Raw genomic sequence first — 27,285 nt, forward strand, 5'->3', positions numbered from 1 at the left:
GGAGCATAAATAAAATAATTAATTTAATATATTTTTAGTGTTTAATTTTGGTGATCTGCCTCATTCACTTAATGAAAATCAAAATGTTAAGTAAAAAGGCTTTGCAAACAGTTATCAGAATATAATTTAATTTTTGTTTAAAACACTTAACCATATTGTTACATATTATGTAAATATGAATCTATATAAACCTAGGATGTGGGATTCCCCTCTGGATGCTATGAATACCATTAGTTAATAAAGAAGCTGCTTTGGGTCTACTGTAGAGCAGAATAGGGCAAAGTGGGAATTCCAAGCAGCTAGAGGAGGAGAGAGTAGGTAGAGTCAGAGGGACACCATGTAGCCACCAGAGGAGAAAGACGCCCACTCCAGTACCAGTAAATCACGAGCCTCGGGGTAAAATATAAAATAACAGGAATGGGTTATTTAATATATAAGTGCTAGTCAATAAGAAGTGTGAGCTAATAGGCCAAGCAGTGATGTAATAATACTGTTTCTGGGTGATTATTTCGGATCTGGGTGGCCAAAAAACCAATGAGCAGCCTCTGCCTACAATCTAGGATTTAATGGTGACCCCTGTGTTTTACAGGGTTTTCTTTAATATGCTTTTATGCTTTTTGCATATTGCCTTCAATGAAACTAGTTTCATCTTTGAGAAAATTAAAAAGCATCAAATGTAGGGTACAAAAGATTCAGGTTAATTAAACTGATTTAATTAATACTAATAAATTTAAAGACTACCAAACAGTACTACATAGGTTATGTAAGGTCATGCACACTACAGTGTTGTGCTCTAATAAACTGGGCACATATCACAGACTTTCAACATCCGAAGACAAAGTCAGCTTTCAACTGCTCTGCTGAATTCAGAGAGGGTCACACTTGCATGGCAAGTCCCTGTCCCCTCCCTCTCTCTGCTCCAGCGAGACAAAAACCCAGAGCTGGGTAGACAATGTGCGAGAGAAAGACTTGAGCACAGAAATCAGCGTTGCTGTTGCTACAGGATAGGGACTCTGCTACTTCACACCAGCTGGTGGGAGACGGCACAAAGATCGCTTTAACATGACTTCCAGCTTGGGGATGTCCTAGGCTTCACTGGAAACTGCCAGATTCAGGCATTAGACATATCCCCAAATATAGGGACAGGAAGCAGCAAACAAAACTGATTCTGGGCATTGGCCTCTAAACCAGTGGTTCTCAAACTGTGGGTCTCAACCCCTTTGGAAGCTGCATATCAGATAGTCAGCATATCAGATATTTATACTGCAATTCAAAACAGTAGCAAAATTACAGTTATGGAGTAGCAAGGAAATAATCGTATGGTTGAGAGTCACCATGACATGATGAACTCTGTTGAAGGGTCTCAGCATTAGGAAGTGCGTTGAAAACCAATGCTCTGAACCTAAGAAAAATGAGCCCTGAATCCTTGTACCTGCCACAGTTATTTATATTTTTATAGGCTTAGATTCATGGATATTAAGATCCATGATAGATCATTCATCTTGAATAGACTCAAATAGATCACTTCATAAAAATCCCATCCTGACTTGCACTATGCAAAACATTCTGAGCAAAATATCTTCCCCATGCTTTATATCTGACACAAACGAACAGGGCACTGGCCCCTACCACCACTTCCATCTGTGTACAGGTAAAAGGATTAACATATGCAGAAAATCAATTAGAATTCAGCATACACCAGGCACACAAAGCTGGCCAGTCGCTAAAATCATAGAGAAGAATCAATTTTTCCTTACCATCCATTTTTTGAACCACACAGCTTTAGTATCAACTAATGCGAGAAAATAGATGGGATCCAAAATCTTCTGTGAGACAAGATGGCTTTGATCATGTTTTACCGATAACAGGGACAAAGTGCTCTCCACAATTTCCTCCATATACCTTAGATTTGGGGGAAAATCATTTTAAAAAGTAAACAAACAACGGTTAGTGTACATGGGAACAATGATGTTCTTATCCTTCTGGAATAACGATGTGGAATGTAATCTTTAGAATTTCTTTTTTTTTATTTTCTATAAAGGGTAGAGGTTAACAGTCACAGTTAGTTTTTCTATTCTAAAAACCTACGTTCTTTCTACTTCAATACTCAAGTCTCCAGATGTATCTTTCAGTTTGAGACTCACAGATGCTCTTACAATCATATCAGAATATTTTTAAAAACTTGTCCAAAGTAGCAAACGTCACTAAGAACCCAAGACCTCAACATCCTACTTTCACAATGTTGTTGGTAACATCAAAACAGTACTTGTGTAGGACCATTTGTATGGCTAAGAACGCATATACCAAAGAAAAACTGTATTAATACCTTCTGTCCTAGTGTGCGTCTATGTTGCTGTGATAAACACCATGCCCAAAAGCAACTTGAAGAGGAAAACGTTCACATTTGCTTACCAGTTATACTTCATCAAGACATGAACCTGAGGCAGGAGCTTCAGGTAGAAACCATGGAGGCGCTATTTACTGACTTGCCTCCTTGAGCCTGCTTCCTCTGGCTCACTGCACACTTCTCTTACACAGCCCAGTCCCACAGCCTATAGAAGGCCCTGTCCACAAAAGGCCCTACTGCACCAATGTGCAGTTAGTAAAATGCCCCGTAAGCCAATGTGATGAAGGCAATTCCTCAGCTGATGGTTTCCTTTCCTTGGTGATTCTAAATTGTGTCAGGCTGACAAACCCTAAGCAGCACACTGAACCATGTAAGTTCCCTTCTGTCTCTGAAACACCTGAGGGGCACATGCCTTACATCGCCTGAGTTGAGGGACTTACTTCTCTGGGTGTCGAATCCAAAAGGATGGAGCTTCTTTCTGATACTCATTCAGAAGGCGAACCTGTAAGACGTGTACAAAAGCTCTCAAGATACTGTAATTCTGAAATAATAGATCTACCTTTCATAATGTGCATTGCAGTAAATGGATACCTTTTTCAGTAAGCGGGTCACATTGGGACTGCTTATGTCTACTCCACTTGAAAGAGTAGGAATGTGATTTTCTCTAGAAAGAAAGTATAACTCCAGATATTTAGCTGAAAAGAAAGATGAAAATATATAGTCATTATACAACATAATATTTCTGGGAAAAGTCATTTCTTATGCATTTTTCTTGAGTATACGTAAGAGAAAACATTAGAAGTGATGTAATAAACATACCTAAGCGTGTATAAATTTCCTTGGTCATGTGTAACGGTGAGAGTGTAAAAGTCTGTGCATAGAACTTTAAAATCCGGTCCTACAGAAATGAGACAGCACATTCTTACCTAAGCTTTTTACAACAGCACAGATGAAACACTTTATACATTTAAACAGAAAATAAACACAAAATACTATATGCAAACCCAGGTGATGGGCATGTCTGTTTTAAAAGGCATATTTTTGTTCAATGCCCTAAAGTAAAATTAACCACAACTAATAGTAAAACAGATGATAAAAACGCATGGCTGTGAAACCTGGTAACAGCAAGGGCAGAAAGCTGGAGGTCAGTGGGTATTGGGAATGAGGCTGAAGGCTTGCAGGGAGGTCCCACAACCTTTAAGTAATGGTGTCATTGAGCAGTAGGCCCATAGGCAACACTCCATTTCAAGACCTCATGTTTCCAAATCCAGGAATTGTTTCCTTATATTTAGTAAACATTTGAGAGGTTTTTCTGGGAACGGTGCCTATTCATTAGAAAAAAAATACTACATAAAATTTTAACTTTCAATTTATCAAAACTCATGAAGAAAAGGACAAAAGAAAAAAATGAATAAGAACCAAATCAAGTTAAAATGTGCCTAACACTAGCAGGCATTACAATGGTGCCCATCCCTTCATTTTCTTTTAAACCACTTAAATATCAGGGGAAGAGTAATTTTAAGAGCGAAATACAAGGTGCCATTAAATAAAAACAATCTTGCCTCACATTTTCTAATCTACAGGAACAAAATTAATAACCTTGTTTATATCACCCAGGCTGATATTTTCACAGGAGATAGGTCTCCAGATGGTTAATGATATCTTCCGATAACTCTAAGACATTCCCACTGAACAAAGGCTGTTAAGCGTTTGAAGTCCATGTTCATAGCTGCAGAAACTCATAAGAATCTGTCATTTTTCAAATGCCACAGGCTTCAGGAAGTTACACATAACAGTTCTATAGAACAGCAATGATGTAGCTGGCAATTTAGATGCAGCAAAAACTTAAAACAAAAGAAAGTCATATTTGTCCAAAACGATTTGATCCTATCCACAGTTGTCTTTCTAACAACTGTTTGTAATTTGTGAACCCAAGTAATGAGATGAACCTTGCTACATAGTAACTTTACCATGTTTATAAAGTTATCATTTTTAAAATAAAGAAAATATATTCAGACATGATTCTATTCCCTCGCATATGGGGGGCAGGGGACAGGCAAACTGACAACTGTATTTTTTTATTAGCTTTGAAATGCTAAAGGTGACCCTAAAATATCTCTTTTTTCCACTTGAAGGTCTCTTATAAAAGTTTTTATAGAAGTGTATAATACTTTTTTGGATTTGTAATTTTGAATTGCATCTAAATGTTAGGCAAGCATGTTTTTCTTTTCTTTTCTCGAGACAGGGTTTCTCTATGTAACAGCCCTTGCTGTCCTGGAAGTCATTCTGTGTAAAAGGCTGGCGTTGAACTCACAAAGATCGCCTGCCTTTGCCTCCCAATTCTGGAATTAAAGGTGTGCACCAACACTGCCTGGTTACATCTTTCTGTTTTGATATAAATAACAAAAGTGTTCCCGAATCGTTTCTGTCACCAGTCTAATAGTATCCCCACTGATGGAAGAGTGATTGAAAACAGACAAATGTATCCGGATACCCTCTTTTCCTATGGCTGGCTGCCTGCCTCTTGTCTTGCTTGTGATTTAAACCTTAAACTGAAGTTCCACAGCTGAGCTACTAAGGAAAATGATGAAATCCCACTTGGGTCAAAAAGAGCAATTCATGGCTGTCTCCTTACAGTGAACGCAGGATCTGGATCGGACAGAGAAGTGGTGAGTTTTTCACAGAGAGTGGTCCAGTTTTCACAGTTCAGGACATCGGATGGAGGAGCTGAGCACAGCGTCTGTAAAGCTTCGTATCTCACCTGCGGATTTTAAAATAACAACATTAGTAATGCTGGAAGAATGTCAATTCTCCAAGATAATATTAAACACACTACTAAAAGGAAGAGCCAGAGGAACTATGTGTTGATGAGTCGCTTTTGAGAATCTGACGCCCTTTTATAAAATAACTCGGGAAAACAGCTTTTGTAAACTAAGTGCTAAATAAAGAAAGGAAAAGCAGGCTGTCTTCTGTAACAAAATCTGAAACCGTACGTGCACTGCGACTATGTCACAGACAAGAGAAATGGATGGTGGCTGCTTTGGACTCACCGAGCAGCAGTTTCCAGGAACCTCATCCTGGACATCCCCCATCCTCATAGGCCTCCCAACTGGAGCTTCTACAGTTTGCCAGACTTAATTCCAGCGCACTGCCCGCCGAGCCCCTGGAAAAGCATTCCCATCCCAGCCTCTGTGAACAGCTCCCAGGGAACAATCTCATCAACCGTTTTCATCTTTCTGCTGGACCATACTTCCTGGCCTTTTAGCCACTGAAGTAGAAAAGCTAATTCAGCAGTAAAGTGCAAAACTGAATTTCTGCCTTCCCCCAAAAAGGCTATTCCTAATCATCACAATGACCCCCAAACACTATGACCCAAGGGACACAAGTGGAGAAGGTTCCGCTTCAGTAGAACAAAGCTTCAGTTGAAAAACCAACACAGCAAGGCCAAGCTTCTACTCAAACTCTGGTCACTTGATACAAATCAACCCAGGGAGTAACAGAGAGGCAGCAGAGACCTCCATCACAGACTCAACTATTTCAGATGGGGGGAAACACAGAGTGCTACAGAGTCCCATGGGAAAAACCTTTAAACACACCCATGATAGGCATTAGCAAGATCAGAAAGAAATATTCTGATCGAGAAATCAGAAGCACCCAATGTTAAGTAATTTCTCATTTCCTGGTAACTTTTTGAATAAAATCCCACTAAGAATTTACTACTTGAAATTTATCCAGAAGAAAGGTCTTTAAGCAAGAATATAGTTACAAGTAATCAATTTAAATTAAAGACAAAATTTGCAATTCATAAAGTAGCTTAATCTCATATCTAATTTCATTTAGTATTTTTGCTAATAATCAAGAAAATAAAGCAAAATGCCAAAAGGAAAATAAAGTATTCTCTGATATCTTTTATTTCAATAGGATAAATTAGAATTATTCGTTTAAAGAGAAACATTTCTGGAAAATAATTCATCTGAAAAATTGAGACTAAATAACATATCCAAAGATATACCTAAAGCTATACCCAAAAGTCTAAAGTTTAAAAAACCTTCAGCCAGGACACATCCCCAGATGACCTGCCTCAAGCGGCCTAACCAGGAATGGACTAACAAATGCTAGAGTAAAGTTCATCAGAAGAGCAGCTCTCTGCAGTGAACAGAGGTCAGTGCAGACACCCACGGCTGCACAAGATACTGAGAACACGTGGCAGCAGAGATCAGTCCTAACCAAAACATCTGCACCATCTCGGGAACCATCACATCTGGGGGCAAGAAAGCAACAAGATGAGGAGAAGAGCATGGCACAGCCACGGAAAGAAACTGCATGACCCCCACAAGACCAGTCATGCCTACGGTCGGCTACGGATGTGAGAGGAATTGAATTATCGCCAACAGACTCTGACAGAAGGAAATGCATAATACCAAGTTCTGTACCCACTACTGAGCCCACAGACTGCAGCAGACAGGCCCAAATCCAGGGCCACAGTCAGAGGGAAACAAAACAAAATAAAAAGTCATGAATATAGGAAAAGAGACTTAGTAAGGAAAGGCTATCAGGGGTGAGAGGGACAGAAAACAGGGTGGGGTAAGTAACGAAAATACATTAAAAGACGTGTATGACTTTGCCAAAGAAAAAAATAATTAATTAAAAGTTTTTAAAAACTAAATTTTAAAAAGTAAATTCAATTGTATGACACAAACTCCAACATGCTCATTCAGGATAAATCTCAGTATTGTTCTCATGGGAGCTAGTTTATTAGTCTATAACACTATATATATTTACTCAAAAAATCTGTTTCTCAAATTGACACAAATAAATGAAAAAGATTTTAGGGAGAAGCTGATGACTAGGGAGTGGATAGGAGTGAGAGTAACCAGTTCGTGCTACGTACAGGAGTTCAAAAAAAGAAACTCATTAATTTTTTTAAAATTTATACTTTCTAAAGGAAAATATGACCAACTGTAGACATTTGGTCTCCACATATTAGGACCACTAGAGAAACTTTTAAAATATAATTAAGATAAGCAATTCCAAAAGAAAGATTTATTTACAATATACAAAGGTTATAATTTTCCTTGGCTTTGTAAGCATTAAGCCCTATTAGTTCTGATTTTCTATTTCCATATGCAATTGTTCTCCTGCTCTTGCAAAACACATATTTCCAAAATAATTTATCTGTACTGGTTGTTGTGGTTTGAATGAGAATGGCCCCCAAAAGTTCATGTACTTGAATTCTTGGCACCCAGTTGTTGAAACTGTTTGGGAAAGATTTGGAAGCATGCTAGAGAAGGTATGTCACTGGAGGCCAGCTTCGACGTTTCAAAAGATTCCTGTGATTCACAGTGAGATCTCTCTCTCTCTCTCTCTCTCTCTCTCTCTCTCTCTCTCTCTTCCCTTTTGTAATGTGAAAACTCAGCTGTTCCTTCACTCCATCATTATGAACTGAAACCATCAGCCAAATCAAATACTTCCTTTTATAAGGTGCCATGACTGTTTCATCACAGCAACAGAAAAGTAACCGCACTTGTCTTCCATTCCTGCTGTGTGCTTTTATGGCCTTACAAACAAATATTTTAATCTGAGTTACAGCCCATGAATTTTTCTTCTTGGGCTAATTTCTTTTTTCATCTGTTCTTGCACACTGCTATATTTATCAAATCTCAGTTCACCTTTTATCTGCTTACTTTGATAAAATTTGTTTTTCCCAATCAACAACATAAAACTCAAACTCCCTCAAGGGATTTTACATGGTGCTAGTCCCAGGAAATAGTGCATGCAAACCTCTTTCTTTCCTTCACTAACATAGTTTTAAAAATGAAACCATATTAAATTCCCTTTAATAAACTAAATGTAAGCTTATTTTTTCCATGAAATACTGCAAAATATGTGATTAGAAACACTTAGAAATAAATGTTTACTATGTTATCACGTTTAAAATCCTATGTAGTTTCTAATTCAAACTGACTTTCTAATAAAAACAAGACATCAATAAATAAGTCTCTAAAACCTTTCAAAATATGAACAGATAAAATTTAATATAACGCTTCCTCAAAAATTTTTCTTTTTAAATGTTTTTCATTGTTTGTTTGCTTGCTTGCTGATATTACGTGGGAGAGTGGATGTGGACGGGTGTGGGATTGTGCAGAAAAGTCAGAAGACTTACGGGACTCAGTTTTCTCCTTCTACCATGAGGGCCCAGGGATTGAACTCAGATCATCAGGCGTCTTGACAAGCGCTTCACTTGCTGATCCTCCCCAAAGTCTTTTTTCTAATAAACTGCTAAAGTTTCATGCATAAAAACTGGTGAGATGTTTGTCAACTACAAAATATCGTTTGCAATGAATAAATCGTGAGATCTATTGTACAACCCAATGTATATATATATAATATTCTAATCCTAAAAATTTGTCAAGAAACACTATAAGCTACTCAATCAAAAATTTTAAAAAGGTTAAGTATGGGCGGTAATATATATGCTTACTATCTTAACTTAGCTACTATCCAGTATGTACATATTTCAAGGCATTGTACATGATCGTATACCACGTTATCTATTGAAAACTATCTTTAAACGGATGTTCACATTTTCTAAAAATGAAGAAAGCCCTGGGGTTTCCTAATGATAAAATACTAAAAAGGGATAACAGCCAAACATAGCTTTATCCCTTTCAAACTAAAGCTAGGGGAAAATGGTACGGAGTCCCCTGGACCCACATAAAAGCCCAGGCACAGTTGTGTATATCTGAAATTCTAACATTGGGGGTAGAAAGGCAGCAATGGAGGAAACCAGAAGTTGGCAGACAGTCAGTTCAGACAGTCAAGGAGATCAAGGTTCAGAAAAAGACCCTGTCTCAAAACTAAATAAATAGATAGATAAATAAGGAAATAAGGTGATAAGCAACAAAGGATGACAAGTTAATGCTGACCTAGGGATTGCACACGTGCACACACGTGCACACGCATGCACACATACGCATACACGTACACGTGAGCGCACACACACATACACGAGTCCCACATGCACCTAGAACACACAGGAAAAGAGGGAAAGAAGGGATGAAGGAAATGAGTGAACACAACGTGAGTGTCCCGTTCAGACAGAAGAGCTAATGTGGCTACCAACCCAAGATGCTTATAATAACAAAGGCCTAGCACCTAAAAAAACAAACAAACAGAAAACGCCATCACTATCACAACAACCAAGACAGCCGGCTACTGCTGACTGCAGTAAGACTATGCATGGTACTTTCCTGAACACAACAGCTCTCCTTTAAGCTTACCTCTTTCGGTTGCCCAGGATCCAACTGATCTAAAATCAGCTGTAGTTTTCCTTGGCAGAATTTGTAACTCTGGAAGAGAATTAATAGAACATAGAGTTATTTATTAGACTTCCGGAAGGACCATGTAAATGACTGTGTTAACCTTACTTCAGGCACACTATGGGCTCTAAACAAGACAAAGGTGATCTATTTAGATTTGCAGAAACTTGTAACTTTTGTTTCCAGTGGTTTTGTAATCAGAACTGAAATTTCCCTATAGAATACTGACACTTCCTGTACATGTGTCTGTTCTTGAGCTACCACACTGTACAGAACATTGTAAGACTCAAAAGAGATTTGAAAAAAAAAAACACATCATATACCCAGAAATGTGATATGAATAAAACAAAAATACCAGACAGCAAACAATACAAAGTCAGGAACAGCATAGCTGTCACAGCCGCACAGCTGTCACCCTCCTGTGTTACCCTCTTCTTCAGACTCTCCTTAGCCTTTGTATTGGTGAAAAAATCCTGAAGTAAAACCCTCCATCTGGAAAAAGGTTTATAATACACCGACAGGCTTCCCCAGAGCTTTGCGCAGTTGCCCACTTAGCACTTAGACCTCAGCTCAAGCAGGTTCTGGAAGAAGCATTCCCTGGCGACACGGTGGCGATCTGTCTGCACTCGCCACCACCCTCTCTGTGACGGCATGACATCATTGCTGGCAGTTCAGAAACAGCTACAATCCCTCCTCCCTCTCTTCACCAGGATTTCCTGAGCTCAGCCTAATGTCTGACTGAGGGTCTCGGTATGTTTCCATTAGAAGCCTCTTAATAACTGGTCTAGCCTAAGACCCATGCCACAAGAGTAAACCCATCCCTGCCACTCCCTGGAGCATCAGGACCACAGGCTGGCTGTTCCAAAGACCTGGGATAGAACCAAACATGATTGGAGAAGAAAATAATGTCAGTGTAATGATGCCTAATGATACTCTGCTACACTCATAGATTAGTGTCTAGCCCAATACACATCTTTTTTTTTATTGAGAAACGGAAAAGAAAAAAAAGTTTCTGCCTCCTCCCAGCCTCCCATTTCCCTCCCCCTCCTCCCACCCTTCTCCCCCTCCCCCCACTCCTTTCCCCCTCCCCCCACTCCTCTCCCCCTCCCTCTCCAATCCAAAGAGTAGTCAGGGTTCCCTGCCCTGTGGAAAGTCCAAGGTCCTCCCCCCTCCGTCCATGTCTAGGAAGGTGAATATCCAAACTGGCTAGGCTCCCACCAAGCCGGAACATGAAGTAGGATCAAAACCCCGCAATACTGACGAATATCTTCCATATCACCATAAAACCTTCATCTGGTGATAGATGGAGATAGAGACAGAGACCCACACTGGAGCACTGGACTGAGCTCCCAAGGTCCCAATGAGGAGCAGATGGAGGGTGAACACGAGCAAGGATGTCAGGACCACGAGGGGTGCACCCACCCACTGAGACAATGGGGCTGATCTATTGGGAGCTCACCAAGGCCAGCTGGTCTGTGACTGGAAAAGCAAGGGATAAAACCTAAAACTGGACTCTCTGAACGTGGCGGACAATGAGGGCTGATGAGAAGCCAAGGCCAATACACATCTCTTAAATGAGAGTTCATAGTCAATTAATTCTACTGTATCTGTCCTCCTCAATTCTATCTGCATTTGTCTTTTTCCCACTTTATGAAGTATATTAGAAAAAAAAAAAACTTGGGACTAGAGGTGAAGGTCGGTAGCACAGCCCTTTCCTATCATGTGCAAGGCTCTGGATTCAGTCTTTAACACTACACGTGCAAGTACACATGAGTGTGCACACAAGCACATACACATACACAAAAGCATACAAAGAAAAAAGAAAGAAAAGGCATAACAAGGTTTCAATCTGTTCCCAACTCTAACAAATTCCTTTGTCTTCCAAACACAGCCATGTTTCTCCTGAAAAAATGCTTTTAAATATTATACAACTGGTTGTTATAGCATTCAGAATCTGTCTAGTGCCTGACTTAAAGCTGACCTGAACTATATTAAGCTCTGTATTTTGTATTATGTCTTATCATTGGATGGATATAAATAGCCACAGAGACTCACTAGAATGTACTTAACCAGCGCGTGTGAAGTGTCTGCTACAGTACATAAGCGCTGGCTTTTCAGTGGTTCTAGATATTTCCTGGATGAAAACCCCTGAGGGTATAAAAGCAGTACCTGTGAGCTGATCTGCAAAGGACCACATGGATCTGTTGTTAGTAACAGGTGTGACCCAACAACATAAGTAGCTTCCAAGAGGAATTAAGATGTGTTTGTATGTGCTAAAGCAGAAACTGAACAAATCATTTCTGAGCATAGTATAAAGGAGAAAAGCAAGAACAAAAGATGGTCAAAACTCTTGATCTAAAAAGGCCAACAGTGTTTAGTCTTTGTCCTAGCTTTTACTGTCAATTTGACACAACCACAGTGAGAGTCATCTCAGAAGAGGTAACTCTGAGGAGCTGCCTCCATCAGATTGGCCAATGGGCATGTCTAGGAAATATTTTCTTAATTGACCATTGGTATGAAAGGACTCAGCCTGCTGTGTGGGTATCACTATCTCCATGGAGGTACCTGTAGACACAAATCTATAGGGCATTTTCTTACTTAGAAATAGATGCGGGGGTGCCTGGCCCATTGTGGGCACTGCCACCTCTGGGCAGGTGGCCCGGGGTTGAATATGAAAATAGGCTGAGCAAGCCATGAAGAGCAAGCTAGTAAAGAGCAATGTCCCATGCCTTTGCCTTCAGCTCCTACCTCCAAGTTCCTGCCCTGGCTTCCCTCCCTGATACAGTAAGACTTGAGAGCTGCAAGATGAATCAAGGCCTTTCTTCCCCAGATTGCTCTGGGTCCCGGCGTTTCATCACAGGAAGGGAAACCATAACCAGGGCACTGGCAAAACACTCACCCACACTAAGTAACAATAAATATATCGTTTTTAAAAAATTCAAAAAGAAAACTGAGGCACAGAAGAGGTTAAGAGCCAAGGTCTTGGCTCACCGATGGCACGGCCATTGATTATTTCAGACTGACTTAGTTCAGGACAGATTCTGAATGAACAAGGCTCACCTGGAGCAGCTTCTATGAGTACCTCTAAAATTTTTGACATGTGCATCTACTTATAATTAAACCAGAAATACAGAATAAGGTAATTTCAAAACAAAGAAAAAATGTTTTTTTTTTGTTTTTTAAAGAGAAAGGATTTATTTGGCTCACAGTTCTAGGATGCAGTTTATCATTGCAGGGAAGTCAAGGCAACAGGCACTTTGAGCAAATATTTTATCCATAGTCAGGAGCAGAGAGCAATGCATTAGTACACACAGCATACTTTCTTCCCTCTTATGCAGCTCAGAATGAACTAATTAAATGTTTATTTTATGTGTATGTGTGCATGTGCATGTGTGTGTGTGTGTGCATGTAAGTGAACGTGAGAAAAAATGTTTTGTTTTCAAATGTTAAGCTTATTCTAAAATTTCCTAGCTGTTTTAGTTATAATGACTAAAACAAAGAAAATGCACTTTCCTTTAAAAGCGCAAAATTTAATAAAGTCTGACTACTAATAACTCACGCTATGAGGACGCACTTAAGTATGCACAAAAAGAAATATTAACATGGCTAATCAAAGTAATTACTTTATTTGTCTGGAACCAAATTGTTTCAAGGGAATAATACCAAAACAAGCAAACAGGCAAACACAAGCTCACACCTGCCCTACCCAGGTTTTCTCCCAAACTATCTATTTTTCTCAGGCTGGACAATAATATTACTCTCATTCGTAAAAATTTCATCTACAGTCCCCTTTCATATTTATATTTTTATAAATAATAAGTCTATATTTTTAAGGTTTTAGGCTGCTGCTTTTCTCTCCTTACCACACGATCAGAAAAAGGAAAAATGAACTCGTCAACCAGAGCGGCCAAAGCTGGCGGAATCTGCCACAGGCCGGTTGTGCTAAGGCAGACCTTGCTGCTCTGACAAGCTGAAGACTGCGGTCCCCATGCCACCGTGGAATCCTCTCCCGAACACTGCAAAGTCGGGAGGATTCCAGAAGGTGCCAAAAAATGAGTTAAGCTCAAGATATTAAAACTTGAGGAATTGTGGCAAAATAATAATAATACATTAGAAGAGCTGAAAGCCCACATTCTGGAAAAACAGAAGAACAGCTGAATTCCCAGTATGGGCAAAAGGAACTCAACAAAATTCTAACTGGAAGAACATAAATCCTAGAACTATTGCCGGGGGGGGGGGCGGTTATTCCATTCCCTTGCCTTTCCCAGTTCCTAGAGCCTGTCTGGTTTCCTAGCCACGTCCTACTTCATCTTCAAGCCAGCAGTCACATTGGCCCAACCCTGGCAGCCTGTATGTTCAGCCACTTGTGCTTTTCTTCCATAAACCCCTGTCATTTCCCAGGCCCAGTGAACCCAAGTCATTTCTCCACATGAAAACCCTTAACTTAATAGTTTATCAGTAAAGGGGGCTGGAGAGAAGGCTCGGCAGTTAAGAGCACTGACTCATCTTCCAAAGGTCCCATGTTCAATTCCCAGAGCCCACATAGCCATTCACAACTGTCTGTAACTCCAGTTCCAGGGGCTTTGGCATCCTCACAGAGAAATGCAGGCAGGCCAAACCCCAATGGACATAAAATAAATAAATCTTTAAAACAATAATATCCATAAAGTCCTATTTGCCCAGATCCCATGTTCACAAGTTCTAAGGATTAGCACATGGACACATTAGAGAGGGCAATTACACTGCCTTCCACACTCACCAAGCGATGGCTCATCACAAAGAGAAAGCTCTTGTAAAACAAAGGAGGAAAAGCCTTAAACCAATAACAATGAAATAGCGTGTCAGAGCAATGGGTGACAATTACTATGGCGCACCTTCTTCATATAAAGTACGCCTCCTGAGGTTGGTTTCCTTTGGAATATAAGAAGACAGCCAGCCCATTACAGAGCAGTGCAATACTGGTTCTGCACTATGTTAAATAGTGAGGGGGGGCAGAAAAGAAAGAACATTAACTATAAAATATTAATATAATTTGGAGGAACATCCCAATTTCCTAGCTTGAAATGGCCCAACACCAAACTCTTGCATTACTCTGCCCAAAATTATACTTCAAAACTATTATCACTTATTTATTCTTCAATATCTTTTAGTCTACATATACTATTAATAGTCTCCAGTTTTTCAATAATAGATTAAAAATCCAGATACAATCAAGTTACAGTATTTCAAATAATGATAAAATAAAGACTATTCCACTCACAAAAAATTGCAACATCAAAGGTGTAGTACAATCACCAGAATAAATAGGTGACCTAGAAAATGTGAAACAATTTTTGTCATTTATACATTAGGTAGGGGTTTCATGAATAAAATTAACTTAAGTGCAAAATTAAACACACATAAAATCACCCAATCAATAAGTGAGTTAACAGACCAAATAGACAGTTCTCAATAAAAAAATATAAATGGCCACTAAGCATTTGAGACAATGCTCAACATTCTTATCTGTCAGGAAAATGTAATTAAAACTGCTTTGAGCCAGAGTCTGGTTAACCCCAGTCTGAATGGCTACCATCAAGAAAACAAATGGTTTTATAGGGAAAGAGATCTTTTACACAGTTGGCAGAAATGTAAATGAATGCAGTCATTATGAAAATCAATACAGATATGAGTTGAGGTTCCTCAAAAAACTGAAAATAGAACTATGTGTCCCAACTATACTATTCCTAAGAATATTATGTATTCAAGAACTTTAAGTCAAAATACCACAGAAATACTTTGCATCTTCGTGTGTATACATGTTAACTGTTGCTCTATTTTAATAACTAAGAAATGACTCACCTTGGACATTTATCAAAAGATGGATAACAGAAAGTGGTGTATACAATGGAATTTTATTCAGACATAAAGAATAAATAAATAATGATACTGAACTGAAAGCCATTGTGTTAAGAGTGATAAGCCAGACTCAGAATGACAAATGCCACACTTTCTTTCATTTGCAAAATCTAGATGCAAATTTGTGTGCGGGAAGGTCATGAAAGTGGAGGCGGGAAAGTAGAAGAGAAACTATTTGAGAGAAAGAGAATGGAGGGAACGAGCAAGAGAAAGGCACAGAGAATGCTGAGGAAATGGGGGCGGGAATAAGAACAAAGTATAATGACATGTGTATGAAAATGTCAAAATGTAACCTATTACTTTGTATGCTAACTTTACATTTTAATTATAGAAAAGAAAAATCCAGATACAGTTTTCAGCCCAGAGCAAGCAATGATCTTGAAGGCATCAATGAAAATTTAAGTATTTAATGGAGTTGTTACAAGGCACAGAGTCTATCTCCTTGCTTCCACAGTGAAGAATCTGGTGTCCAGCAACAAGCAGTGAGTGGTAACAGGAGCAGCTCTATTACAGTGAGCTAGCAGCTGTAAAGGTGAGGACCAGCTAGACTAGTCAGGAGGCTGATCTACGGAGACGGATGACTTAACGGTAAATAAAGTCTAACAAACAGAGCTTTGTGGTCAAATGATGAACCTCTGACCCTAGTCCCTGAGAAAAAGATACTTCTCAGTTCTGCAAAAGTTAGGAACAAAGATCATCATTTGCTTGCTCCATTCTTGTCACTGACTGGTAATCCCTGGCATATATAAACTGGATGGACTAGAGCAGGGAGCTGCCCCAAGGTCCTCCCACTAATCTTCAATCTCACAGTCATAAAAGAGCTGATCACTGGGGAAGATTGGGGTCAGGACCCTTTCAGAGAAAAGTCTCTCTTTACTAAGCAAAGGCATACCCACACACCTCTCCAAGCTCACACCTCTGAAAGAGAGGTCTGGGATGTTCCAACACTCGTACATTTGTTTCAGAAAGTTCACGCATCTCACAATGTCCTCATGGACAGAGTTCACTTCCAAACCAATTAGTCTTTTCTGGAATAGTCGTATTCATTGAGTAGATGCTAGAAGGCTAGACTATTGCCTGTGAGCATCCCAAAGGAAACCACAGATCTGAAGGCATAGTTTCTTCTGAAGAATCCAAACCAAACAAAATTAAAAAACAAAAATATTTTAAATTGTGACTCTGTCCTGTCAAAACCTGAAAGATGTGTTATTCCCGTCACTAGTAATAACCAGCATTTGGGAATTAGCAGCTGATGAACTCCTCATACTTGATTGCGCTTAGTTAGGCCTAATACTTCCATTTGAGGAGTGCATTAACAATGCTTCGGTTTTTTTCTTCTCCTGGATCCTCTGCATGCAGAATGGCACCACCCACAGTGGCCTATATCTTCTAGTATCAGCTAACATCAGTATCCAAGACAACTCTCAACAGACATACCCATAAGGCAATCTCATCTAGACAACCCCAGGTGACTCATGGCTGTGCCAAGTGGACAGTTAAAACTAACCATCACAATCTCGAACTTTTTAGTTGAATTTTGTTTGTTTTTAGCTCCTAGGACAGGGTCTCAGTATATAAGGCAGGTGGCCTCAAACTCACAATCCCCCTGCTTCAGTCTCCACAGGGCTAGTTCTGTGCCCCACACCAGACTGGTTAGCCTCAAACCGCTTTACATATTAAGACTTTAAATGTGCAAAACTGACAATTCACAGCCACTTTCAACCCAGAAATGCACAAAAATCATCAACGTTTTATCTCCACATCTCAGTCAGTTACACTTTGATAAAAATTGACAATAAACTGCTTTAATTAATGCTTAAAGAGATTTATTTCAACACTTATTATTGTTGTTGTTATTAATTCAAAACATAATTCTGACTAAAAATTATCTGAGATATAATTATTTATTAAACAAACAATCTGTAAAATTTCATGGACCAAACAGATTGTTTTATGTTTTACTTTTTCTGAATCTTAAAATTGGAGAACAGAAAAAAAATGAGAAAGCATATATACAAGCTAGTGATAATTAAAGACTATTTTAAGACAAGACTGGGAAACGAAGAGCCCACCTGATTGAAGGAGGAGTCACTGTCAGAACAATTGTCCGTGCAGCAGCTGCCACGCTCCTCCTTCTGCAGTAGCCGCTGCCTGTCCTGACTCCGGGTCTCATCTTCCTCAAACTTGTTGATCATGGCCTCTACCACCACCATCATGATGTTCTTCAGGGAATGCATCATTTCCTTATACCTTTAAATTCAATGTACACCCAATAAGTAGACTTACAACTTTTCATCTACGAAGTCATACGAAAAATCAACATCATTCTAAGCCAAGCTGTCCCAGTGGCATGCCTTCCTGTTGTCAGCAACATACCCAGATGCTCACAGCATAAAGCCAGAACCCAGTTCACTTCTGTCGCTCATATCATCTCTACCTCTTTTCTCTATCTTCCAGTGATGTGGGAGTGATTTCTTATTAATAAAGAAACTGCCTAGGCCCCTTGATAGGCCAACCCTTAGGTGGGTGGAGTAAAAAGAACAGAATGCTGGGAAAAAGAAGCTGAGTCAAGGAGTCGCCATGATTCTCCCACTCCAGACAGACGCAGGTTAAGATCTTCCCTGGTAAGCCAGCTCATGGTGCTACACAGAATATTAGAAATGGGTTAGATTAATATATAAGAGCTAGCCAATAAGAGGCTGGAACTAATGGGCCAAACAATGTTTAAAAGAATACAGTTTCCATGCAATTATTTCGGGTAAAGCTAGCCATGCGGGAGGCCAGGTGGCGGGGACGCAGCCCCGCTGCTCTTATTTCAACATTCCAAAACACAGATCTCTGAAGTGAGACTTAAAACTAGTCATTCTCTAGATTCCCTCAGCTCTGCAAGTCTCCAGATGTCTCCACGAGAGAAAAATTTCATTTTAGAAAATGTATAATTTTATTTTCACTTTATTATTTTATGTGTATTGGTATTTGCCTCCATGTGTTTCTGTACCTATGTGTGCAGTGCCTCCAAGGAAGGAAGAGGGGGATGGGTCCCCTGGAACCAGCCTGTGTTACTTAGTGAGCTCAAGGTCAGCCTGAGATGCACAAGAATACTCTACCGGAAGGAGGGAGGGACGGAGAAAAGTGCTCTGATAAAAAATAAAGATCTGTCCATCAGAAGCTGTTCTGGCCAGGCATAGTGGTACATCTTTAATCCCAGAATCCAAGAAGCAGAGAGAAGGATATTTCTATAAATTCAATGGCAGCCTGGCCTACAAAGCAAGTTTCAAGCCAGTCAGTGCTACATATTGAGACTCTGTCTCAAACAAACAGAAAGCTGCTCTCTCCTTTCACAGTAATTGATTAGTAGCTAAACTATACTCTCAGCATCCTTTGAAGTTAAGTATGTTGACAGGTACTTCATGACTTCTCTATTTCTTTAAAATTTACAATTGGGTGATTTAGCTAGATCCAGTGAAGTATGCCTGTTATCCAGCCCTCTAAATGGACACAGAAAGATTTAGTTCAAGTCTGCCTCAAGAGAAGGTAAAAGAAGGAAGAGAAGGAAAATTAAAGAGGAAGGGAGGGAGGGGAAGTGATGTGGGACTCCCCTCTGTATGCTGTGAATACCACTGGTTAATAATGAATCTGTTTCAGCTAGTGGTTTAGCAGAGTAAAGCGAGGTGGGAAAAATAAACTGGATGCTGGGAGAAAGAAGGCGGAGCCAGAAAGATGCCATGTAGATAGATGCCAGAGGGAAAAGACACAGAGCTGCCAGCTGGAACCTTGCCAGTAAGCCACAGCCACGTGGAGACACACAGATTAATACAGATAAGTTCATTCTAGATGTAAGAGCTAGCTAGCAATACTCTTAAGCTACTGGCCAAACAGTGGTAAATACTATCGCCTCTGTGTGATTACTTTGGGTCTAAGTGGCTGGGAATGAACGAACAGCCTCTTACTACAGGGAAAGAAAAAGAGGAGAAGAAAGAAGAAACAGCAACCATGGAAAAAGAAAGGAAAGGAATTTTGGTAATTTAATGAAGAAGTATGAAAAGTAAAACGTGAGAATTATTTAATCCATTTAATCTGAAATTTCCATTTAGACATAAATGTTTCTAATAGGAATTTTTTAAAGGACGAGCATGAATTCCTCTGTAAGAACTATCATAAAAATAGTCAGAAGGGAAAATAAGAGCAATAATCTTTTACAAACCTAAGTAGCTGATCATCCATATCAAAGGTTAAATTAGCCAGAAAGCAACAGTAGCCACTGTAGCTTTTAGAAAACAAAGGGAAGCAGATATCGAAAATAGATACTATCCACACATTCCTATAATGCTTCAAGAAATACTCAAATAGGGAAATAAAAAGCTTCAAGGAAAGAAAGCCAGAATAACAATGGAAATCTGCCTAAGTGCTTCCAAACTCATTAAATAACAAGAGAGGCCTAAAAGGAAACTCTTCCACGTATCAATATTGAATAAATAAACATCAAAATGTTTAATTAGCGATATGGCTTGTACTTATTACAATAAAAATGTACTGTTGCCACATGAGCACTGAGTAACTTTTCAAGAAACTTAGAACAAAATAATACTCCATACAACTTAAAGTCTATCGTCCACAGTTCAAAAAGCACAAGACAAATATTCATTAAGTCTTTTTGAATCTTGGTGGTTATTACTGTTTTAAATTTTATGCATGGATGAACTTAAGGACAACAGAGCTAAATAGCTTACAAAGAGCTTTTTTGAAAGTAGTTTCCTAATAGGATCATATAAAACTCTGCACTTATCACTAAAATGCTTGCGTGCCTCCATCATCTGATCAGGTTTAGCATTCTTTTTGGAATAAGCAGCTAAACACAGACTACTAAGTATTTAAATAGTGTTCAAATATGGACACAACTCCTTTATTTGTCTATAAAATAAGAAACTTTAGCCAGGTACAGTGGTGAATGTATTTAATCCCAGCACTCAGGAGGCAGAGGCAGGTGGATCTCTGTGAGTTTGAGGCCAGCCTGGTCTACAAAGAGAGTTACAGGGCAGCCAGAGCTACTACACAAAGAAACCTTATCTCAAAAAACCAAAAATTAAAAAAAGAAATTTTAACTTTATGGACTTTATTCCATATGTTAATGTCTGAACTATTTATGTCTATATAATGTCATCTTATTCCAATGAGTAACAACAATAAATAATAGTTCTCATAAGAGAAACAGAATTCCTGTCCAGACTAATATTTTTAAGCTTAGTTTATAAATAAATTATAATTAATTTTCTTTAATACAATAGATAATAAATACTCAAGAAGAAATTTGATTAACTCTAATACTAGGGTTGGCAGAATATTATCTCTGATGGTTTAAAACAGAATGGCCCTCATGGGCCATTTGAATCCTTGGTCTCTAGTAGTTGTAATAAAACTACAATAAGCAATAAAAAAGTAATTAAGACATTATTTTATTGACCTAAATTGACTTTCCACTAAATAAAATTTAACTATAACACGTGCACATTCTTTCCATTATATATGATCTATGGCTGTTCTCATATAGTTGATAAAATATACAGGGAATAAAACCTAAAGTGTTTATTGTATGCTCCTTTATAAGAAACATTACCATCCCCTGCCATAAGGAATGATGGAGTAGGACCGGTGAAAGGGACCCGGAAACCTGGACGGGAACAGTGACAGACCCACCCATCCATTCATCACTTTCATGCTCCAGGAGGAAGTTAATTTCCTTTGGGGCTTGTGTTTTCATGCTTCTTTGTTATAAACATTCATTACATATTTGGACTAATATAGTTCTTCCTTGATATTTCCATACAGCCTTTTGTATATATCATAGCACTTAACACACCGAATTGAATCTGTTTCATTTCCATTTCAGAACAGTATTAAACTCTTCTCTTTACACTGTAGATTAGGGAAGGGTGGAAAACACTTCCTTCCTCTTTGCAGTACACCATATTGAAGCTGCTAGCTCAATGCATGAAGACTAGCTGACATATAAAGGAAAAAGAGCTACTGCTAATGACACAGCACTTTCAACAGCAGTCTGCTTTCCTTGCTAAAACTGGACTTGAGCCTAGGTACAGTAATGAAGAAAAGAAGCCTATCTCATAAGTTTGGGGGATCACAAGCTTGCATTAGTTTCTGCCCAGCTCTGGTCCACACAAATCACAAGATTGCTTGAGAAAGGGATAGACAAGACCAGAAGCCAGGAGGTAGGGAGGGGACCGTTGCTTTCTAACATCTGTTTATCTCTTTCTCTGTGGCAAGCATGCATGCTTGCTCACTCACTTACTAGAACTAAACAGGGTTAAGAACTGCCTTAATCCCCGCTGAGACTCCGTTTTCAATGACCTAATTTTCTTGTATGCAGCTTCTCTTTAGGGATCTATTGCCTCCTAATTCTGCCACATTGGGGATCAAGCTCCTAACACTGTTTGAGAACAAATAACATCTACAGTATTGCAATTTGTAACATAAAGCTGATTCTAGTTTAATTGTAACTCAACAAAATTATAATTAATTATAATCATACATTATAATTAAATAAAACACTTCAATTTTATTAACAAGTCTCTATTAAGCATCTATAATATACAAGGCACTTTCAAGGCATTAAAGATACAGAAATAAAAAAAATAGGATACAAATTTATCTTTGTAGATCACCCATCCTATCAATGAAATACTGAAATAAAAGAAAAAGATAGATATAGATTGTATCCTTTCTTAGTGACAAAAAGGTGAAAGGAAAATAAAGCAAAGTAGGGAAATATGATAAAGAGAGATAGGCTATTGGTTTAGGCAGAATAGAGAACAAAATGCCTTAAAATGAAGACAGTGAACTAAGATGCTCCCAAGTTGAATGTTAAATCAGATAATCTATGGAAAGGACACTCTACAGCAATCCAACATGAGGGCAAACCTGAGAGATGTGCCTGCCTGAGTGTTTAATAAAGAGCTAGACCAGTGTGGTGAGATTATGGGAAAGAAGGTGGCAAACATGTTAGGAGAGTGTGCGGAAAGCTCATGGCCAGCCTTGTGGACTACCTAGAGAGCCCTGAGTTTGCTCTATAGAATGTGAGGGGTATGGTGTCGGGGTACTGTCAAGAAATCCCAATGAGGTATTAGTGTTGCAAGAGCAGCAGAAACTGGAGGGAAGTGTGCTCCTCACATCTGCCTAGCCTGCACCAGTGCTGAGATCCAAGGAAACTTCAAAAGAGGACTTATAACCTCTCCTCCTCCCATGCCAGAAATCCCAGAACACGGAGGCTGCAGGGACCAAGGGGTCCAGCTCCCCCTTCTGCACACAGCACCATATGGAAGCTGCCATAGCCAGAGGGAGCTGAGACCCTCACCCATCAGATCAGGGTCGGCGGGCCAGCAATTCACTCATTTTGGTTCTTATCCTGTGCTATTTACCTTCCACTTTTGTGGATGCCTCGTGATGCTTTTGCTTACACAGGGCTCTGTTGAGTTTGCAGACTCCTGCTGAGGTTTCTCCACCCAGTTCACCCTGCAGATACATCTCCCAAACTCCCGCACATATCCCTACCTCTTTTCTTCTTTCTCCATTTTATCTTCTCCTCTTTTTAACTCTTAGCCAAAACCTCCCACAGCTTCAACAATCTCTAAAATCTGTGAGCCCTACCAGCATCCCAACTTTCCCTTCCCAGCTATTTTACCCACCTCAGGGTTTTTCTTTTGAAAGGAAATCCAATAGTTAATCTTTATCTTTCTATATATCCTACTTCCCTACCAAGCATCTACAGAGGTCAGGAAGCTAGAAAAATCCCTTGAGAAGGGAAGTCAAAGGGCTTCCAGGGTGAGATCTAAATTATAGACACAAACATAATTATTATGCCATACTCACTCCTTAGACTCCTGCGTTCTCTTGGTGACGTGCTGTACAACAGTGTCATAACCAGATTCCTCACCCTGGTTATGATCAGATGTGCATTTTTCCATTTCTTCTTCGATCATAGACCCCAGCGTGTTACATATGTGCTGTCTAAGGTATTTTACAAATTCATAGCTGAAACAAATAGAGAAATAAAACGGAGCAAATATCAGTGCCATTTATTAACCAGAGCCAAGGAATTCAGCATGCAAAGGCCTGTAACATACAAAAATGTTTTGCCTCGTCATTAAGAAAATAAGTGACAAATGCTGGCAAGAAATCTCTAAATCTTTTGTCTTATTTATTGGAAAAAATGTAGGTCAGGCTGGCTTCAAACTCAAAATCTTTCTTCATCAGCCTCCTCCAGCCTGGGATTATGGGTACATAACATCATGCCAGCAAATTCTGATTCTTAGACTGACCAATCTCCCTAGTTAAGTAAAATACCTGCCCAAATGTTTGTACCAATATTCTGAGAAAGTCACAGGTTCACCATGGAAAAACAACAATAGAGTTTTCTTGGAAAATGAAGGTAATAACACTGGAGAAGAGTGGAAATGTGAATGTCTTTACTTAATTTAGTAACATTCAGAAAAAAATACGTACAGCTTAGAGAGAAAACCAGAAGAGGCCACTAACGGAAGGGACAGGTTAACATCTCCGCATGACAAATCTCCATGACAGCATTACCTATATTAGTTTCTCCTCCAATGAGCACACTGTCTCCCACTTGGGTTTATTATACCTGAAATTACATATTTACTGACTCAAATGTCTCCAATGCCACCTTCTTATAAAAATGCTAACAACCCAGAAACCCAGAATCCCATATAAGTTTTTTCATATGTGGAATCATAAAAGGAAGATATAACTGCAGACCTTAGAAATATTAAGGTAACAGGATGTTAATGAGAATCTTTATGTAAATTAGTTTAAAAATCTAGATAAAACTGAAAAATTCCCAAAATACACTGCTAAAATCACTGCCTTATTTACTGTTTTTGGAGCACACAAGTGCCAGTGTGGTGGTGTACACCCCAGAGGCCAACACAAGGGGATCTGTTAGTTCTAGGACAGCCTCATCTACACAACAAGCTCCAGGCCAATCAGAGCTGTATAGTAAGATCCTGTCAAAACAAAAACAAACAAAAACCAAGCAAATGAGTTAGTAATAAATTTAATTTGGGGGAAGATGCCAAATTTTATATACTGAGCTTTTTAAATAATAAACCTATGACCAAAGAGAAACCTGATTCCAAGTATGTCTAAAGAATAGTGCCATCCAATAATTGAGAGTAGCAGTGAGGTACTATGGAAATAAGCAACAATGAAGGAAGCCATAAACAAAATCATAAATTTTAAAAAATCAAGCTGGGCAGGATGGAGCATCACTTAGAGTGTTGAAACATAACAGTAACTTTCAGGTTAGCCTGAGCAACACACCAAGCAAGTCTCAAAATTTAGTATTAAATTTGAAACTCTATGGTGATTCTTTCTTCTACATCTTTTAAAACTTCCCTTGGGAACCTGAGGGAATTATAAGGGACAACCCATAAAACAAGTAAACAAATAACCTTTAACACAGAGCATCAAAGGCCTGAAGGAACCCCTAATGCCCATTTTCAGAGAAACTGAACTTCAAATTATCCAAAAGTCAATAAAAGCACCATAAAATGGCTCCTGTCATTCATGAGACCCTGGGTTCCATTCCCAGCACCAGAGTGAATTAAATAGATTAGCAGACTAAAGCGACATCACAAGAAACAATGACTGTGAGACCAAATAAAATGCATGCAAACACTGGATTTGAAAAAGCTACAAGTCATCATAAACCGAGAGCCTGGAGATAGACTGTGACTGAGAGGCTTAACTTGGTGTATGGATAAACTCCAGAGAAAGGATTAGCTCTCTAAAGATATTTAAGTCTAAGGTGCGTTTACATTTTTAAAGACCATCTGGTAGCACCTGACAACTTCCTTTTTTCCTCCATGCCTGGCATCCTGCCTCTTGTCACTGGAGTCAGGGCAATTGCATGGGCGCCCTCCTGCTCTACAGGCACCCAGATGTACTTCAGCATGGGAGCCCTTGCAGTGTTGTGTGGCTAACTACAGCAGGTAGTGAAGCAACAGACCAGTAAATAGGGATCTTGGGGGCCACTGCTTTTAGGTAAAGTGAAAGGAATCCCGAATTTCAGGGATTAAGATTGCTCTTTAAAGTACACGAATGGTTTACAATTGATGTAACAGCAAAGAAAAACAGGCAGAAGAGGCTCTGGAAAACGAGTTTTAAAAAAAAAAAAATAAAGAAAAAATAAATTCGGCACTGGGACAACTGGTAGACAAACTGAACCACCGATTAGCTATTTTAACAAAAATCAAATGACTCTCTTTATCCGAATCATTTTCACCTTCCCTGGGCCAGTGGTTTGTTTGCTTAAAAACTTAAACTCGACTTTACTTGTGGAAATTTTCGTCAGTTTCCTCCAGCCGCAAGAGGATCTCCTCTGCGCACTCCAAGGAGGGAGCGCCAGTGATTTTCTCCTTCACGCTCTGGAACAGCTGCCGGAGCATCGCCTGCAGCATCACCTCATCGTCGCTGGAGAAATGGGCCATTCTGTGTAGCAGTCAAACCTCGGCACCCTCCGCGGGGTCGCCACCAACACAGGCCACCACGCACGCGCGACCCGGTCCAATCGCCGTCGGCGCGCAGCGTCGTTCCCTAGGAAACCACCGCCAGCGCACAAAGGGCGGGGCCGAGACTGAGCAGCTCAGTGCCGGGGAAAATGAGGCTCTGGGTTTGAAGACCAGGCGTGGACTGAGGCCGGCGAGGCGATCGATGCTTGCAGTTCCGCGGTACCAGCAGCGCCTAGGCAGTCCCCCTCCGCCCCCGACCTTCAGGCTCCGCTGGGAGAGCCTGACGGGAACGCCCTGGCTGCGCCTGACGTCAGCTCGCCGACGCGGCGAGGGGAGGGGTGAATCCAGGAGGAGAGCTCTCTGGACCTCGACCTGCGGGAGGGAAGGGAAAGAGGGGCAAGAGGCATTCAATAAAAGCAGAGCAAAAGAAAACTGAAAGCAGGCTGACGAGTGTCATCTGGAGAGTGGATGCAATTTAAAAAAAAAAAAAAACTGCTCTCTTTCACCAACACCTGCTGAGCTCCTCCTGTAGCTTACCAAGTGCTGCCTACCTGAGAAGATGACCCTTCCTAACGTGACAGAAAAGAAATTAGCAATTCCCTACAGATCAGTTAAGGGCCTTACTAGAGAAATGCGATGGACAGACTGGAAGCAACTCTTGAACCCTCGTCCCTAGCCAAGTAGATAAAGTTTCTGGGAGTTGGGGAGTAAGTTGCCATTAAGAGTGTGGCCGTGCTCCAGAAGATGGCCCAACATCCATGACACTATCGACTGTAGACACCAAAAAGTGGATTTGATGCGTCTGTTTGGTTTTGTTTTTTTGTTTTTCGGCCAAGAGAGGTGTGTTGGTAGTAAAGAGCACTGGCCGCTATCCCAGATGGCCCAGGTTCAATTTCCAGCGCCCACATGGTGGTTCACAACCTTTTGTAAGTCCAGTTCCTGATGCCCTGTTTCGCCTCCATGGGCACTGCACATCTGTGGTTCACAGACACACATGCATGCAAGCACTATACACATAAAATAATTTTTAAAAGGAGGGGAGTGAGGAAGATGGAGTAGCGGGGTGAATATGATCTAATATATTGTACACATGAAATTACAAGAAAATAACAAAAATGTATTTCTGTAAAAGAAAGGAATGGTGATAGTAGTTGCTGTGGAAACCTAGGATTTTGTTCAA

The 27,285-nt window shown here is 39.8% G+C and overlaps 1 protein-coding gene across 1 annotated transcript in view; it reads right to left on the bottom strand.

Moving 5' to 3' along the window:
* Positions 1–26,339, bottom strand: part of Tbc1d32 (TBC1 domain family member 32) — a 172,757-nt gene extending 146,418 nt beyond the window's left edge. The window contains exons 1-9 of the mRNA XM_050138090.1: positions 25,930–26,339; positions 23,446–23,607; positions 17,637–17,814; positions 9,628–9,696; positions 4,983–5,108; positions 3,167–3,245; positions 2,939–3,042; positions 2,788–2,849; positions 1,758–1,902 (exon numbers count right to left, since the gene is read on the bottom strand). Of these exons, the coding sequence (XP_049994047.1) occupies positions 1,758–1,902; positions 2,788–2,849; positions 2,939–3,042; positions 3,167–3,245; positions 4,983–5,108; positions 9,628–9,696; positions 17,637–17,814; positions 23,446–23,607; positions 25,930–26,084 (1,080 nt within the window). The 5' untranslated portion in view covers positions 26,085–26,339. The remainder of the gene's footprint in view (positions 1–1,757; positions 1,903–2,787; positions 2,850–2,938; positions 3,043–3,166; positions 3,246–4,982; positions 5,109–9,627; positions 9,697–17,636; positions 17,815–23,445; positions 23,608–25,929) is intronic.
* Positions 26,340–27,285: the final 946 nt, after the last annotated feature.

Source organism: Alexandromys fortis, unplaced genomic scaffold, assembly GCF_014885135.2.
Source record: "Alexandromys fortis isolate MF-2015 unplaced genomic scaffold, M_Fortis_MF-2015_v1.1 scaffold_14, whole genome shotgun sequence".
Taxonomy (NCBI): domain Eukaryota; kingdom Metazoa; phylum Chordata; class Mammalia; order Rodentia; family Cricetidae; genus Alexandromys; species Alexandromys fortis.